This window comes from Ranitomeya variabilis, chromosome 2, assembly GCF_051348905.1.
Source record: "Ranitomeya variabilis isolate aRanVar5 chromosome 2, aRanVar5.hap1, whole genome shotgun sequence".
In the NCBI taxonomy this organism is placed as follows: domain Eukaryota; kingdom Metazoa; phylum Chordata; class Amphibia; order Anura; family Dendrobatidae; genus Ranitomeya; species Ranitomeya variabilis.
In genome coordinates, this window is record NC_135233.1 from 416,317,887 (window position 1) to 416,333,083 (window position 15,197).

The window sequence follows — 15,197 nt, forward strand, 5'->3', positions numbered from 1 at the left end:
ACGTTTTCAGTGGTACCATGGTTATTTATATCAGTCTTTTTGATCGCGTGTTATTCCACTTTTTGTTCGGCGGTATGATAATAAAGCGTTGTTTTTTGCCTCGTTTTTTTTTTTTTTTTCTTACGGTGTTTACTGAAGGGGTTAACTAGTGGGCCAGTTTTATAGGTCGGGTCGTTACGGACGCGGCGATACTAAATATGTGTAATTTTATTGTTTTTTTTATTTTATTTAGATAAAGAAATGTATTTATGGGAATAATATATATATTTTTTTTTCATTATTTTGGAATATTTATTTATTTATTTTTTTTACACATTTGGAAAATTTTTTTTTTACTTTTTTACTTTGCCCCAGGGGGGGACAATACAGATCGGTGATCTGTCAGTTTGCATAGCACTCTGACAGATCACCGATCTGCGAGAAGTGCAGGCTGCTTCACAGTGTCTGCTCTGAGCAGGCTTCTGTGAAGCCACCTCCCTCCCTGCAGGACCCGGATCCGCGGCCATCTTGGATCCGGGTCTGGAGCAGGCAGGGAGGGAGGTAAGACCCTCGCAGCAACGCGATCACATCGCATTGCTGCGGGGGGCTCAGGGAAGCCCGCAGGGAGCCCCCTCCCTGCGCGATGCTTCCCTGCACCGCCGGCACATCGCGATCATGTTTGATCGCGGTGTGCCGGGGGTTAATGTGCCGGGGGCGGTCCGTGACCGCTCCTGGCACATAGTGCCGGATGTCAGCTGCGATAGGCAGCTGACACCCGGCCGCGATCGGCCGCGCTCCCCCCGTGAGCGCGGCCGATCGCGTATGACGTACTATTCCGTCCTTGGGAAGTAGGGCCCACCCCACATGGACGGAATAGTACGTCTAATGACAGAAAGGGGTTAAACAAAACACAGATCTCCCTGCACATACAGAGATACACTTAAAAAAAAAAAAAAAACTATTTTGAACACTATATATGCAATAAGGACAATCGCAACTATATGCAATAAGCTTTGTAAAATCCCAGCTACCCAGCCCCCGATCCCCTTAAACCAATTGGCTGGGTTTAGGAAAGAGAAAGTATCTGACCACCAGCTGTCCGACAGTAGTGTTCCACAACTGAACATTGTTCGTGGCATTGTTGGCAAGTGTGTCAGAACAATCAGTCCAGGCAAGCAGTTCCTCAGGTGACACAGGGATAGCTAGGAAGGGGATACTTGTGGCTGACGTTGGTGAATGCGTACAGATCCAACTAGGTTTTCCTTCGAGCTTGACAGCTATGGCTGTGGTCAGGAGTACTTGGTATAGTCTGTCAAATCTTGGATCCAGGCTCTTCCGGACGTGCCGCTTTATCACTACCCAGTCTCCTGGCTCCAAGGGATGGTGTCCAGGAACCTTGTCTGGGTCTGGAAGAGAACTGAAGACAGTTAAATGCACTTTAGCAAGGTGTCCATGTAAGGCCTGCACATAGCTAGTCAAGTCCTGGTACTTGAGCTGCATCTGTTGTGGAAAGAAACATCCAAGATTGGGGCCCCTGCCAAACAGAATCTCATACGGTGACAGTCCTGTCTTCCTGTTTGGGGTATATCTTACTGAAAACAAAGCTAGAGGAAGGCATTCTGTCCATGGTTTACCAGTCTCTGCCATTGCCTTCTGGATTTTAAGCTTAAGAGTTCCATTTAGTCTCTCCACTTTCCCACTGCTCTGTGGATGGAGTATGCAATGCTTGACTTACCCCCAGTGCTGCCATTACCTCTGACATGATCTCTCCAGTAAAATGGGAGCCCCGATCGCTTTCAATGACTTCAGGAACTCCCTACCTGCATATGATCTCAGCCATCAGTTTCTTCATCGTTGTCTTTGCCGTAGCTTTGGCAACTGGGTAGGCTTCTGGCCAACCTGATAATAAATCAATGCAGACCAACACATACTCATACGTCCCTACCCTAGGCAACTGAATATAATCAATCTGCAGTCTCTGGAATGGGTAAAGGGGCTGGGGAGTGTGTTTGGATGGAGTTTTCACTGTCCTACCCTGATTATGTGTGGCACATATCATGCAGCTCTGTACCTGCCTTTCTGCGCAGGTGGAAAACCCGGGGGCAATCCATTGTTTCTGTAGGGTGTCACACATGGCCGTCTTCGAGTGGTGCACATTCTCGTGCAGAACCTGTGCCATCATTGGGTACAGTACCTGTGGTAGGCAGACCTTTTCACCCCTCCCCCATAGCCCAGTGACGGTATCAGAGCAAGCCCCTATCTCTTGCCACCTATTTTTCTCCTCCTTACTTGCCTGTTCTTGTAACCGGGCTAAGATGTCTTTTGACACAAGTGGAGATGGTGGGGTGTCTAGGTGATGTACTTTAGAGGCTACAGGAGTGCTTGCTGCTTTCTTGGCAGCCTGGTCTGCCAGTGCGTTACCCTTTGCCTGTCCATCAGTGCCTTTGGTATGTGCCTTTACCTTTATGATGCCTGCTTGGGTGGGAAGCTGTAGTGCATTCATAACTTGCTGGACTGCCTCAGCATGTTTAATGGGGTGGCCATTTGCTGTCAGGAAAGCCCTGGCTCTCCAGATAGGCCCATAATCGTGTGCAATGCCAAAGGCATACCTGGAATCAGTGTAGATATTTACAGTCTTACCTTCTGCTAGTTTGCACGCTTCTGTGAGCGCCTTGAGCTCTGCTTCTTGTGCAGACATATGAGCTGGCATTGACTCTGCCTTGATTACCTCATGTTCTGAGACCACAGCATATCTGGTACAGAAGCGTCCTTGGTCATCTTGGTGACAGGATCCATCTACAAAAAGCTCAAAATCAGCATTAGGTATTGGCACACTAGAGACAGTAGGGAGACCAGCCGTTTCCTGAGACATCAATTCTAGACAATCATGTGGTTTGGAAACCTGATCTTGTTCCTCTGGATCCATTCTAGAAAGAAAAAGAGTCTCCTTTTCCATGTCACCTACCCCTCCCCCATTTGGATCCATAGGAACTGGAAGAAGAGTAGCGGGGTTTAGGACTGTGCACCTTTTCAAAGTCACATTAGTAGGCATGAGAATAGCACACTGAAGTCGCGGCTGTCTGGCCATGGACAGGTGGCTAGGTTGTACTTAGTTAAGGATACTATGTACATCATGTGGGGTATGGACCATCAGTGGGTGATCCAAAACAATCTCTGAAGACTTGTGTAGCAACAGCTGGACAGACAACACAGCCCGAACACAGGAGGGGCTTTCTCTTGCCACTTTATCCAGGTGGCTGCTGTAAGAAGCGACAGGTCTCTGTTTGTCTCCATGAAGCTGAGTCGGCACACCCGTAGCATGTCCTGCATTTTCGTGAAGAAAAAGGTTAAAAGGAAGGGCATAATTGGGGATGCCCAAAGTTGGAGAAGAAACAATGCATAATTTCAGAGAGTAAAAACAGTCAAATGCCTCTGGTGTAAGACAGAAGGGGACAGGTTGCATACGGTCATATAGAGGTTGCATTAAGATGGAGGCAGACCGAATCCATGGACGACTGTAGGAAGTTAGTCCTAGAAACACACGGAGGCCCTGCAAATTCCGTGGGGGCTGCATGTCCATGATAGCCTGTTTTCGCTCAGGGGTGAGATGCTTTTTCCCTGGAGAGAGACAATGTCCTAGAAACACAACAGTACTTAAGCAAAACTGTAATTTTTGTTTGGATACCTTACACCCCTGTTCATAGAGGAAAAAGAGTAAAGAAATCGTGGCCATTTTACACAGAGAACGAGAAGGAGCAAACAGCAATAGGTCATCAACATACTGAATGAGAACTACTCCTTTAACATGCCAGCCTTGTGATACTGACAAACTAGGTGCAATGGAACACTGAAAAAGGCATATGCTAAGTCAATCACTGAAAAACAAGTACTGTTACAGGTATGTGTGCCAACAAGGTGTGTGGGTTAGGAACCAAGCAGTTCTGTTGCGGCATTGACTGCTCTGAGGTCATGGACCATTCTATAATTCACCGGCTCCCAAGGTCTAACCCTCTCCTTTACTGGATATAGGGGAGTGTTGCAAATGGACTGTGTAGGCACAACAACCCCTGATTCCAGCAATTTTTGTAACTGTGCGTCTATTGCAGCCTCCTGAGCAGCACTCAAGGGTACCGACGCAATAGGGGTGGTGCTACCCCTGGTTTCAATTTGACTATTATGGGAGGAACTTTGAGTTTTCCCACATCAGTTTTGCCTTTTGCCCACAGATCAGTGGGGAGTTGATCCAGGGCAGGTGCAGTGGGCGGATCACTTTCTGCAGTACTTGCAGCTGCATCCAGGGCCATAATCTTGCAGAGGGTACTGGGTTTAAGTTGAGGGGTCATAGTCACTGTTCCGTCATCATGGTAAGTAATAACCGCCTGTAGTTTCCATAAAACGTCAGCACCTAGCAAATTACATTGTCCCCTGGGGGCTACCATTAACTAAGTCAGAATGGTCTTCCCACAAATGGAGAGGGGAATGGGTTCTGTCATTCCCAAGGTCTGGGTCGGCGCATTGAAAGGTGTGGCCATGACTAAGTCGGTGGTGTCACGGAAGGGTAATGGACAGTCTGAAAGCGTAATAACTGAGTTGTCAGCTCCCGTGTCAACCTGAAAGTCAGCTGTAGTTCCTCCTGGCAGGCTCACCTGTACTGTACAGTCGGGGGTGGGGGGTAGAGTGACTAGAGGACACAGTTGCAGGCTGCCAGTTATCTATTCGTCGGTCTGGGGGGTAGCAGGGGTGGGAACCTTATCTGGGTATGGGTTTGTGCGACAATCTTTCCTAAAATGTCCTGGTTTCTTACATCCGTAACACAATCTAGGACCCATAGTGGGTCGTCCACGTCCTCCACCTCTCTGTGAGGGTCCACTCCTCTGAAAGTGAACCTTAGTCTTTTGCTTCTGTGAGTCCAAACTGACTCCATGTGCAATCTTAGCAAGATCGCCTGGGGGGCAGGATCTCCAATCTGGTCTACTTGCCATCACCTTCTCTCTCACATACTTATCAATCCCTTGCATATATGCATGACTTAACAAACGTGTCGCAGTTCTATCATCTTCACCATAACCCATATCAGACCACCGTTGTTGCAACCTGTAGAAATAATCAATGGGGAGCTCCTTCGGGTCCTGTACACAGTCTTCTAAATGCACCGATACTTCCTCCTGTCTAATCTTACAGGCTTTTTCTAGTGCCTCAACAAAGTCAGACCCTGACCTGGCATTGTTAGGTTCTCCGTCTTGGGGACCATTTCCCCCTGGGTACATTTTAAATGTCTCAGCTGTCAGTCGGGTTGAAGGTGCTTCCCCCAGGGCTGAACGCACTAACTGTTGCACGTCCTGTCTGGTTGCCTGGTAAGTGTGCTGTATCACCCCACACTGTCTGGCAAAAGTCATAGGTCATTGGTTAATGTCTGGCAGCTGGGCAGTCAAAGACATCTGTTCTGTGGGAGACCATGGCTGATACCTACTAGTAACATAGTAAGTCGGAGGTCCACTGTCAGCTGTGCCGTGTGGGTTTTCATGAAGTCATGCCATTTACCTGAATCTAATTCCCCTGAGGGGTGGAAGCCTCCTGCCTTCAAGAGCACACTAACCTGCTTCTGGGATTCCTTCCCTTCTGGACTATTTCTCTAGCACTATGGAACCCTGTACTTAGTTCCCAATTCTATTGCTAGTATACTGGACTCTGGACTAATTCTCTAGCACTATGGAACCCTGTACTTAGTTCCCAATTCTATTGCTAGTATACGTGCAGGCTGAAAACTTATCAGACAGACCTTTCCTCCTCACCTAGAGAAGGCTATGTCCTCCTGCCTTAGTCCTAAACCTAAACTATAGGTTTACTGTGCTTACAGGTTACTGTATTAACTTGCTTCCAAGATTGATAACACAGGTATATGAACAGACAAACAACAAACACTCCACAAGCACAACATACAAAGAGTCAATCATTTTAGTCTAACAGTGGAGTCATCAGTAACCACACAATGAGGGTCAATATCTGGGTTCAAGGGTACCTGAGCCGGGCAAAGCCCGTGATCTTACCTGGTCCCGGTCGACTAGAAGCAGGGGAAAACCCGTCCACAAGTGGAATGACGTAGGCAGAATATAATCAGTATTCTCACCCCAGCGCTGTGTGATGCCACTAGTCCCGGGAAGTCCCCTGGTCCATTACTGGAGTCGGCCGGGTCTCAGATGAAGCACTCAGGTCCCTGTTCGGGCAGCCAGAATTGTTGTCGCAGGTCTCGACCTACTCTCTGATGAGTCCACTGTAGAGATGACGTCACGGCACCGGAGAGACATGACACAGTACACCACGGCTGTATCTGAAATATCTCTAGTTTATTTAAGCTTACACACACTTTTTATGCATTCTTGTGTTGGAGGCGGATTCTCCATATATTGGCTAAGCGTCGGAGTGTATTACTCCCTTGACTCCCTATGGTTTCGCAAACACATTTTTACACAGTACATTATTCGTTATTTTACCAAGGACATTCTCTGCTACAATTAGTTCTTATGAATCAGCGATAACAGCACAATGAAGAATAGTGAATTATGTCTTATTTTGCTGACCTTAGGTAACACTTATACAAAATGGAGGCAAGCAGAATAAAATGGATTCTGCTCTAACAGCACGCGCAGAGCTGAACCTGGCATGCGCCGAGCACTCGACGAGCAGCAGGGGGCGAGAGCGGACGCCGAAGGGAAGACACTGCAGAGGAGGAACCGCGCCGGGATGCCGAAGGCAGGTAAGTATGAGAAGATGCGGCGAGCGGCGGCATGACAACATATATAATTATACACAGGAGATGCCCAGGTTATACCGGCTGTACATGTATAATTATACACATGAGATGCCCAGGTTATACCAACTGGACATATATAATTATATACAGGAGATGCCCAGGTTATACCGGCTGTACATGTATAATTATACACATGAGATGCCCAGGTTATACCAACTGGACATATATAATTATATACAGGAGATGCCCAGGTTATACCGGCTGTACATGTATAATTATATACAGGAGATGCCCAGGTTATACCAGCTGTACATATATAATTATATTCAGGAGATGTCCAGGTTATACCAACTGTACATATATAATTATATACAGGAGATGCCCAGGTTATACCGGCTGTACATGTATAATTATATACAAGAGATGCCCAGGTTATACCAACTGTACATATACAGTCATGGCCAAAAGTATTCACACCCCTGCAATTCCGTCAGATGATACTCAATTTCTTCCTGAAAATGATTGCAAACACAAATTCTTTGGTATTATTATCTTCATTTAATTTGTCTTAAATGAAAAAAACACAAAAATAATTGTTCTAAAGCCAAATTGGATATAAGTCCACACCAAACATAAAAAAGGGGGTGGACAAAAGTATTGGCACTGTTCGAAAAATCATGTGATGCTTCTCTAATTTGTGTAATTAACAGCACCTGTAACTTACCTGTGGCACCTAACAGGTGTTGGCAATAACTAAATCACACTTGCAGCCAGTTGACATGGATTAAAGTTGACTCAACCTCTGTCCTTGTGTCCTTGTGTGTACCACATTGAGCATGGAGAAAAGAAAGAAGACCAAAGAACTGTCTGAGGACTTGAGAAACCAAGTTGTGAGGAAGCATGAGCAATCTCAAGGCTGCAAGTCCATCTCCAAAGACCTGAATGTTCCTGTGTCTACCGTGCGCAGTGTCATCAAGAAGTGTAAAGCCCATGGCACTGTGGCTAACCTCCCTAGATGTGGACGGAAAAGAAAAATTGACAAGAGATTTCAACGCAAGATTGTGCGGATGTTGGATAGAGAACCTCGACTAACATCCAAACAAGTTCAAGCTGCCCTGCAGTCTGAGGGTACAACAGTGTCAACCCGTACTATCCGTCAGCGTCTGAATGAAAAGGGACTGTATGGTAGGAAACCCAGAAAGACCCCACTTCTTACCCCGAGACATAAAAAAGCCAGGCTGGAGTTTGCCAAAACTTACCTGAAAAAGCCTAAAACGTTTTGGAAGAATGTTCTCTGGTCAGATGAGACAAAAGTAGAGCTTTTTGGGCAAAGGCATCAACATAGAGTTTACAGGAGAAAAAAAGAGGCATTCAAAGAAAAGAACACGGTCCCTACAGTCAAACATGGCGGAGGTTCCCTGATGTTTTGGGGTTGCTTTGCTGCCTCTGGCACTGGACTGCTTGACCGTGTGCATGGCATTATGAAGTCTGAAGACTACCAACAAATTTTGCAGCATAATGTAGGGCCCAGTATGAGAAAGCTGGGTCTCCCTCAGAGGTCATGGGTCTTCCAGCAGGACAATGACCCAAAACACACTTCTAAAAGCACTAGAAAATGGTTTGAGAGAAAGCACTGGAGACTTCTAAGGTGGCCAGCAATGAGTCCAGACCTGAATCCCATAGAACACCTGTGGAGAGATCTAAAAATGGCAGTTTGGAGAAGGCACCCTTCAAATATCAGGGACCTGGAGCAGTTTGCCAAAGAAGAATGGTCTAAAATTCCAGCAGAGCATTGTAAGAAACTCATTGATGGTTACCGGAAGCGGTTGGTCGCAGTTATTTTGCCTAAAGGTTCTGAAACCCGGTATTAGGCTGAGGGTGCCAATACTTTTGTCTGGCCCATTTTTGGAGTTTTGTGTGAAATGATCAATGTTTTGCTCTTTGCTTCATTCTCTTTTGTGTTTTTCATTTAAGACAAATTAAATGAAGATAATAATACCAAAGAATTTGTGTTTGCAATCATTTTCAGGAAGAAACTGAGTATTATCTGACAGAATTGCAGGGGTGTCAATACTTTCGGCCATGACAGTATAATTATATACAGGAGATGTCCAGGTTATACTGGCTGTACATATATAATTATATACAGGAGATGCCCAGGTTATACCAGCTGTACATATATAATTATATACAGGAGATGCCCAGGTTATACCAGCTGTACATATATAATTATATACAGGAGATGCCCAGGTTATACCAGCTGTACATATATAATTATATACAGGATGCCCAGGTTATACCGGCTGTACATATATAATTATATACAGGAGATGCCCAGGTTATACTGGCTGAACATATATAATTATACTCAGGAGATGCCCAGGTTATTCCAACTGTACATATATATAATTATATACAGTAGAGGCCCAGGTTATACCGCCTGTACATATATAATTATACACGGGAGATGCCCAGGTTATACCGACTGTACATATATAATTATATACAGGAGATGCCCAGGTTATACCGGCTGTACATGTATAATTATATTCAGGAGATGCCCAGGTTATACCAGCTGTACATATATAATTATATACAGGATGCCCAGGTTATACCAACTGTACATATATAATTATATACAGGAGATGCCCAGGTTATACCAGCTGTACATATATAATTATACTCAGGAGATGCCCAGGTTATTCCAACTGTACATATATATAATTATATACAGTAGAGGCCCAGGTTATACCGCCTGTACATATATAATTATACACGGGAGATGCCCAGGTTATACCGACTGTACATATATAATTATATACAGGAGATGCCCAGGTTATAGCACTTATACATATTGATCCTCCAGATGACTCATGGATGTATTGGCCGATGCCACGTCTGAGCCCATCGCAGTCCCACGTGCTGGCGGGGGGGGGTCGCGCTCAGTGCTGCGGGGTCGCGCTTGGTGTCGGGGGGGGTCACGCTCGGTGCTGGGGAGGGGCAGGGGGTGTTGCGCTCGGTGCCGGGGGGGGGTTCGCGCTCGATGCTGGGGGGCGGTCACGCTCGGTGCTGGGGAGGGGCAGGGGGCGTCGCGCTCGGTGCCGGGGTGGTTAGCGCTCGGTGCTGGGGGTGCTGACTGCCCTGCTGCCCCCAGCCCGGCCTCGGTACACGGTGAGCCCCAGGATGAGTGGGACGTTTACTGTCACTGATCATCAGCAGCGGAGAAGCCACGTGCAGTAAGCCGAGCATGCGCAATCAGAGCTATGCGAGCACGTGACCTCTGCCGAGACCCTCCCCAGTAGTCGAAGACACATCGCAGTATGGGTATTGGAAGATGTTGTACCGGTGCTGGCCCATCCCTCGCTATGACGCACTTCCGCTGCAGCCTGTGATCTGCGCGTCCCTCAGTTCCGCTCTCTCTTTTCCTCACAGCCGCCATCATGGGTCGCATGCATGCTCCAGGGTGAGAGCCGGGGCCGGGCGGCGGGGGAGCCAGAAGCGGGGCCGGTAGCGGGGGAGGCGGGTGTGGCAGCGGCCCGGCGCCTCGTGTGGCTGAGTCCGAGGGAGGGGTCCGCCGCGGAGCACACGGGGCTGTTACCGGGTCGTCACCAGTGCGTCCTGTCCGTGTCCCGCTGCTTGGAGTAAACGACCGACACCGTATTTCCGCACTGGTGATGATCCGGTAACTGCTCGCGCTCCCCGTGTTCTGCACGCTGGTTCCGCTACTTGTTTATATGGACATATCTATTACCGGATAGTGTGAACCAGGAGCTAAAGTTGGCGGTGATGGGCGAGGGGGGGGGCGTCCTGGATGCCGGGGGTGGTGGTCGCCGGGGGCCCGTCCTGGATGCTGGGGGTGGTGGTCGCCGGGGGCCCGTCCTGGATGCTGGGGGGGGGGGGCGCCCGTCCTGGATGCTGGGGGTGTTAGCATGCCCCCTTCCATGAAGCAACTGTGTGGACACTGGGGGTGTCCTGGATGCTTGGGGGGAGGTTGGAATCCTGGATGCTGAGAGTGGGGGGTGTTCTGGGTGGTGGTAGCGGGGGCGTACTGGATGCTGGCAGTTGCTGGGGGTGTTGGTTGCTTCATGAAGGGGGGTGTTGTGGTTGCTGGGGGGGGGGTGTCCTGGATGCTGGGAGTTGTGGTTGCTGGGGGGGGGGTGTCCTGGATGCTGGGAGTTGTGGTTGCTGGGGGGGGGGGGGTGTCCTGGATGCTGGGAGTTGTGGTTGCTGGGGGGGTGTCCTGGATGCTGGCCGTGGTGGTTGCTTGGGGCGACGACCTGGTTGCTGGGGGTGGTTGTCGCTGGGGGGCGTCCTGGATGCTGGGGGTGGTGGGTGCTTCATGGAAGGGGACGTCCTGGATGCTGGGGGGACGTCCTGGATGCTGGGGGGACGTCCTGGATGCTGGGGGGACGTCCTGGATGCTGGGGGCATTGGTTGCTTCGTGGAAGGGGGCATGCTGTGTGGTCACTGGAGTGGTGTCCTGGATGCTTGGGGGGAGGTTGCTGGTGACATCACATGGATCCCTGTATACGGTGATTACGCTGACATCTCTCATTCTCTTCTTACAGAAAGGGATTGTCCCAGTCCGCTCTCCCCTACAGGCGCAGTGTCCCCACAGTAAGTAGCCTCCCCTCCCCCGCTCCTGTATCTGCCATCCTAGGGTTGGTGGGTTTCCCAGTGCCATCTGCCCTATCATGAACTGTAACTTGTTCTGAGAAGTCCAACTACTACTCCCAGTTTCTTGTGTATTATTTCCTAGTGGCTGAAGCTGACGTCTGACGATGTGAAGGAGCAGATCTACAAGCTCGCCAAGAAGGGGCTCACCCCGTCCCAGATTGGTGAGTGCTGCTGACCCGTGAGAGTGCTGTCCCGGAGGGTGGGGGGGCTGTGTGTGGGGGGTGTTGTCCCGGAGGGTGGGGGGTGTGTGTGTGTGTGTGTGTGTGTGGGGGGGGGGGCTGTGTGTGGGGGGGGGGTGGCCCGGAGGGTGGGGGGGCTGTGTGTGTGTGTGTGTGGGGGGGGTGGCCCGGAGGGTGGGGGGGCTGTGTGTGTGTGGGGGGGGGGTGGCCCGGAGGGTGGGGGGCTGTGTGTGTGTGTGTGGGGGGGGGGTTGTCCCGGAGGGTGGGGGGGCTGTGTGTGTGGGGGGGGGGGTTGTCCCGGAGGGTGGGGGGGCTGTGTGTGTGTGTGTGGGGGGGTTGTCCCGGAGGGTGGGGGGGCTGTGTGTGTGTGGGGGGGGGTTGTCCCGGAGGGTGGGGGGCTGTGTGTGTGTGGGGGGGGTTGTCCCGGAGGGTGGGGGGGCTGTGTGTGTGTGTGTGTGTGGGGGGGGTGGCCCGGAGGGTGGGGGGGCTGTGTGTGTGGGGGGGGGGGGTGGCCCGGAGGGTGGGGGGCTGTGTGTGTGTGTGTGTGGGGGGGGGGTTGTCCCGGAGGGTGGGGGGGCTGTGTGTGTGGGGGGGGGGGGTTGTCCCGGAGGGTGGGGGGGCTGTGTGTGTGTGTGGGGGGGGGGTTGTCCCGGAGGGTGGGGGGGCTGTGTGTGTGTGGGGGGGGGTTGTCCCGGAGGGTGGGGGGGCTGTGTGTGTGTGTGGGGGGGGGGTTGTCCCGGAGGGTGGGGGGGCTGTGTGTGTGTGGGGGGGGGTTGTCCCGGAGGGTGGGGGGCTGTGTGTGTGTGGGGGGGGTTGTCCCGGAGGGTGGGGGGGCTGTGTGTGTGGGGGGGGTTGTCCCGGAGGGTGGGGGGGGCTGTGTGTGTGGGGGGGGTTGTCCCGGAGGGTGGGGGGGGGGCTGTGTGTGTGTGGGGGGTTGTCCCGGAGGGTGGGGGGCTGTGTGTGTGTGTGGGGGGGGGGGTTGTGTGTGTGTGTGTGTGTGTGTGTGTGTGTGTGTGTGTGTGTGGGGGGGGGGGTTGTGTGTGTGTGTGTGTGTGTGTGTGTGTGTGTGGGGGGGGGTTGTGGGGGGGGGGGGTTGTGGGGGGGGGGGGTTGTGTGTGTGTGTGTGTGGGGGGGGGGGGTTGTGTGTGTGTGTGTGGGGGGGGGGGGTGTGGGGGGGGTTGTGTGTGTGTGTGTGTGTGGGGGGGGGGGGGTTGTGTGTGTGTGTGTGTGGGGGGGGGGGGTTGTCCCGGAGGGTGGGGGGTTGTCCCGGAGGGTGGGGGGGCTGTGTGTGTGTGTGGGGGGGGGGGTTGTGTGTGTGTGTGGGGGGGGGGGGTTGTCCCGGAGGGTGGGGGGGCTGTGTCTGTGTGTGTGGGGGGGGTTGTCCCGGAGGGTGGGGGGGCTGTGTCTGTGTGTGTGGGGGGGGTTGTCCCGGAGGGTGGGGGGGCTGTGTCTGTGTGTGTGTGGGGGGGGTTGTCCCGGAGGGTGGGGGGGCTGTGTCTGTGTGTGTGTGGGGGGGGTTGTCCCGGAGGGTGGGGGGGCTGTGTCTGTGTGTGTGGGGGGTTGTCCCGGAGGGTGGGGGGGCTGTGTGTGTGGGGGGGGGGGGTTGTCCCGGAGGGTGGGGGGGCTGTGTATGGGCGTGTGCTGTCCCGGAGGGTGGGGGACTTTCATCGGGGTATTCCTGGCATGTGACGTCTCTGGCTCCTACAGGCGTCATCCTCCGAGATTCTCATGGAGTCGCTCAGGTTCGTTTTGTTACTGGCAACAAAATTCTGAGAATCCTGAAATCTAAAGGCCTCGCCCCCGACCTCCCGGAGGACCTGTACCACCTGATCAAGAAGGCAGTCGCCGTGCGAAAACACCTGGAGAGGAATAGGAAGGTGAGCGGTGCTGCTGTCCGTGCTCCCCTTACTGGCTGCACGTTGGGGGATTGCCTTTCCCCGACGACTCCTCGTGGTGTGGGGGGACGGAGGGCATTGGTCTTCGGTGTCTCCTGGTGCAGGTGAGGGGGTGGCTGCTTGTTGGTGGTCGCTGCGGTCATGACTTCAGTTTCTGTCTTCCTCCAGGATAAAGATGCCAAGTTCCGTCTGATTCTCATCGAGAGCCGGATCCACCGATTGGCACGTTACTACAAGACTCGACGTGTCCTGCCGCCCACCTGGAAATAGTGAGTGTCCCCCAGCGACTGGGGGGTGGGGGTCTTTCTCTGTTGCCATCGTTACTGAGCGAGCTTTTTTTCTCTTGCAGTGAGTCGGCCACAGCGTCCGCCCTGGTCGCATAGAGCCCTTCGTTCTGACACAATAAAGTTTGACTTTCACATCTGAGCTCGGGTCTTGTGTTTCACCCTCGGGTTGGTTTGGGGAAGGGGTACTTTCTGTGGGGCTCTGGTTGGAGAGTTCATGTACAACATAGGGAATGTGACGCACGGAGGGATTTCCAAGCGGAGGAGCTGAGGTTCTGTGTTGCAGCCATAACAGGAATTGTTTCACGAACTCGCCACACAGCATTTCTTAGACTCCGGCGGAAATAATAGAAGTGGCTTGTGGAAAACCAGTACAGACACTTATGCAAATGTAAACCTTTACTTTGTGTCAGGGCTGTGGAGTCGGTAAGCCAAACCCCCTCAATTTCCACGACTCTGGCTCTCTCAATCTCTGCAACACCAAGATAGGTTATTACACTTGGGGCTATTTAGTTTGGAAAAACGAAGGCTAAGGGGTGATCTTATTTTAATGTATAAATATATGAGGGGACAGTGCAAAGACCTTTCTGATCTTTTTAATCATAGACCTGAGACAGGGACAAGGGGGCATCCTCTAGGTCTGGAGGATAGAATGTTTAAGCATAACAGACGCGGGTTCTTTACTGTAAGAGCAGTGAGACTATGGAACTCTGCCATATGATGCTGTAATGAGTGATTCATTACTTAAATTTAAGAGGGGACTGGATGCCTTTCTTGAAAAGTATAATGTTACAGGTTATATACAGTGGGGCAAAAAAGTATTTAGTCATTCAGCAATAGTGCAAGTTCCACCACTTAAAAAGATGAGAGGCGTCTGTAATTTACATCATAGGTAGACCTCAACTATGGGAGACAAACTGAGAAAAAAAAATCCAGAAAATCACATTGTCTGTTTTTTTATCATTTTATTTGCATATTATGGTGGAAAATAAGTATTTGGTCAGAAACAAAATTTCATCTCAATACTTTGTAATATATCCTTTGTTGGCAATGACAGAGGTCAAACGTTTTCTGTAAGTCTTCACAAGGTTGCCACACACTGTTGTTGGTATGTTGGCCCATTCCTCCATGCAGATCTCCTCTAGAGCAGTGATGTTTTTGGCTTTTCGCTTGGCAACACGGACTTTCAACTCCCTCCAAAGGTTTTCTATAGGGTTGAGATCTGGAGACTGGCTAGGCCACTCCAGGACCTTGAAATGCTTCTTACGAAGCCACTCCTTCATTGCCCTGGCGGTGTGCTTTGGATCATTGTTATGTTGAAAGACCCAGGCACGTTTCATCTTCAATGCCCTTGCTGATGGAAGGAGGTTTGCACTCAAAATCTCACGATACATGGCCCCATTCATTCTTTCATGTACCCGGATCAGTCGTC

At 51.0% G+C, this 15,197-nt stretch overlaps 2 protein-coding genes across 2 annotated transcripts; one reads left to right on the forward strand and one right to left on the reverse strand.

The window, feature by feature from the left end:
- Window positions 1-889: 889 nt before the first annotated feature.
- LOC143806313 (uncharacterized) lies at window positions 890-6,533 on the reverse strand. The gene is made up of 2 exons (XM_077286557.1): window positions 1,800-6,533; window positions 890-1,385 (listed from the first exon to the last, which is right to left on the reverse strand). The coding sequence occupies exons 1-2, from the start codon at window positions 3,065-3,067 to the stop codon at window positions 1,292-1,294; spliced, it is 1,362 nt and encodes a 453-aa protein (XP_077142672.1). The 5' UTR covers window positions 3,068-6,533; the 3' UTR covers window positions 890-1,291.
- Window positions 6,534-10,065: 3,532 nt separating this feature from the next.
- On the forward strand, window positions 10,066-13,907 carry RPS13 (ribosomal protein S13). Its single transcript, XM_077286558.1, has 6 exons — window positions 10,066-10,193; window positions 11,299-11,347; window positions 11,490-11,568; window positions 13,294-13,463; window positions 13,650-13,750; window positions 13,831-13,907. The coding sequence occupies exons 1-6, from the start codon at window positions 10,171-10,173 to the stop codon at window positions 13,862-13,864; spliced, it is 456 nt and encodes a 151-aa protein (XP_077142673.1). The 5' UTR covers window positions 10,066-10,170; the 3' UTR covers window positions 13,865-13,907.
- Window positions 13,908-15,197: the final 1,290 nt, after the last annotated feature.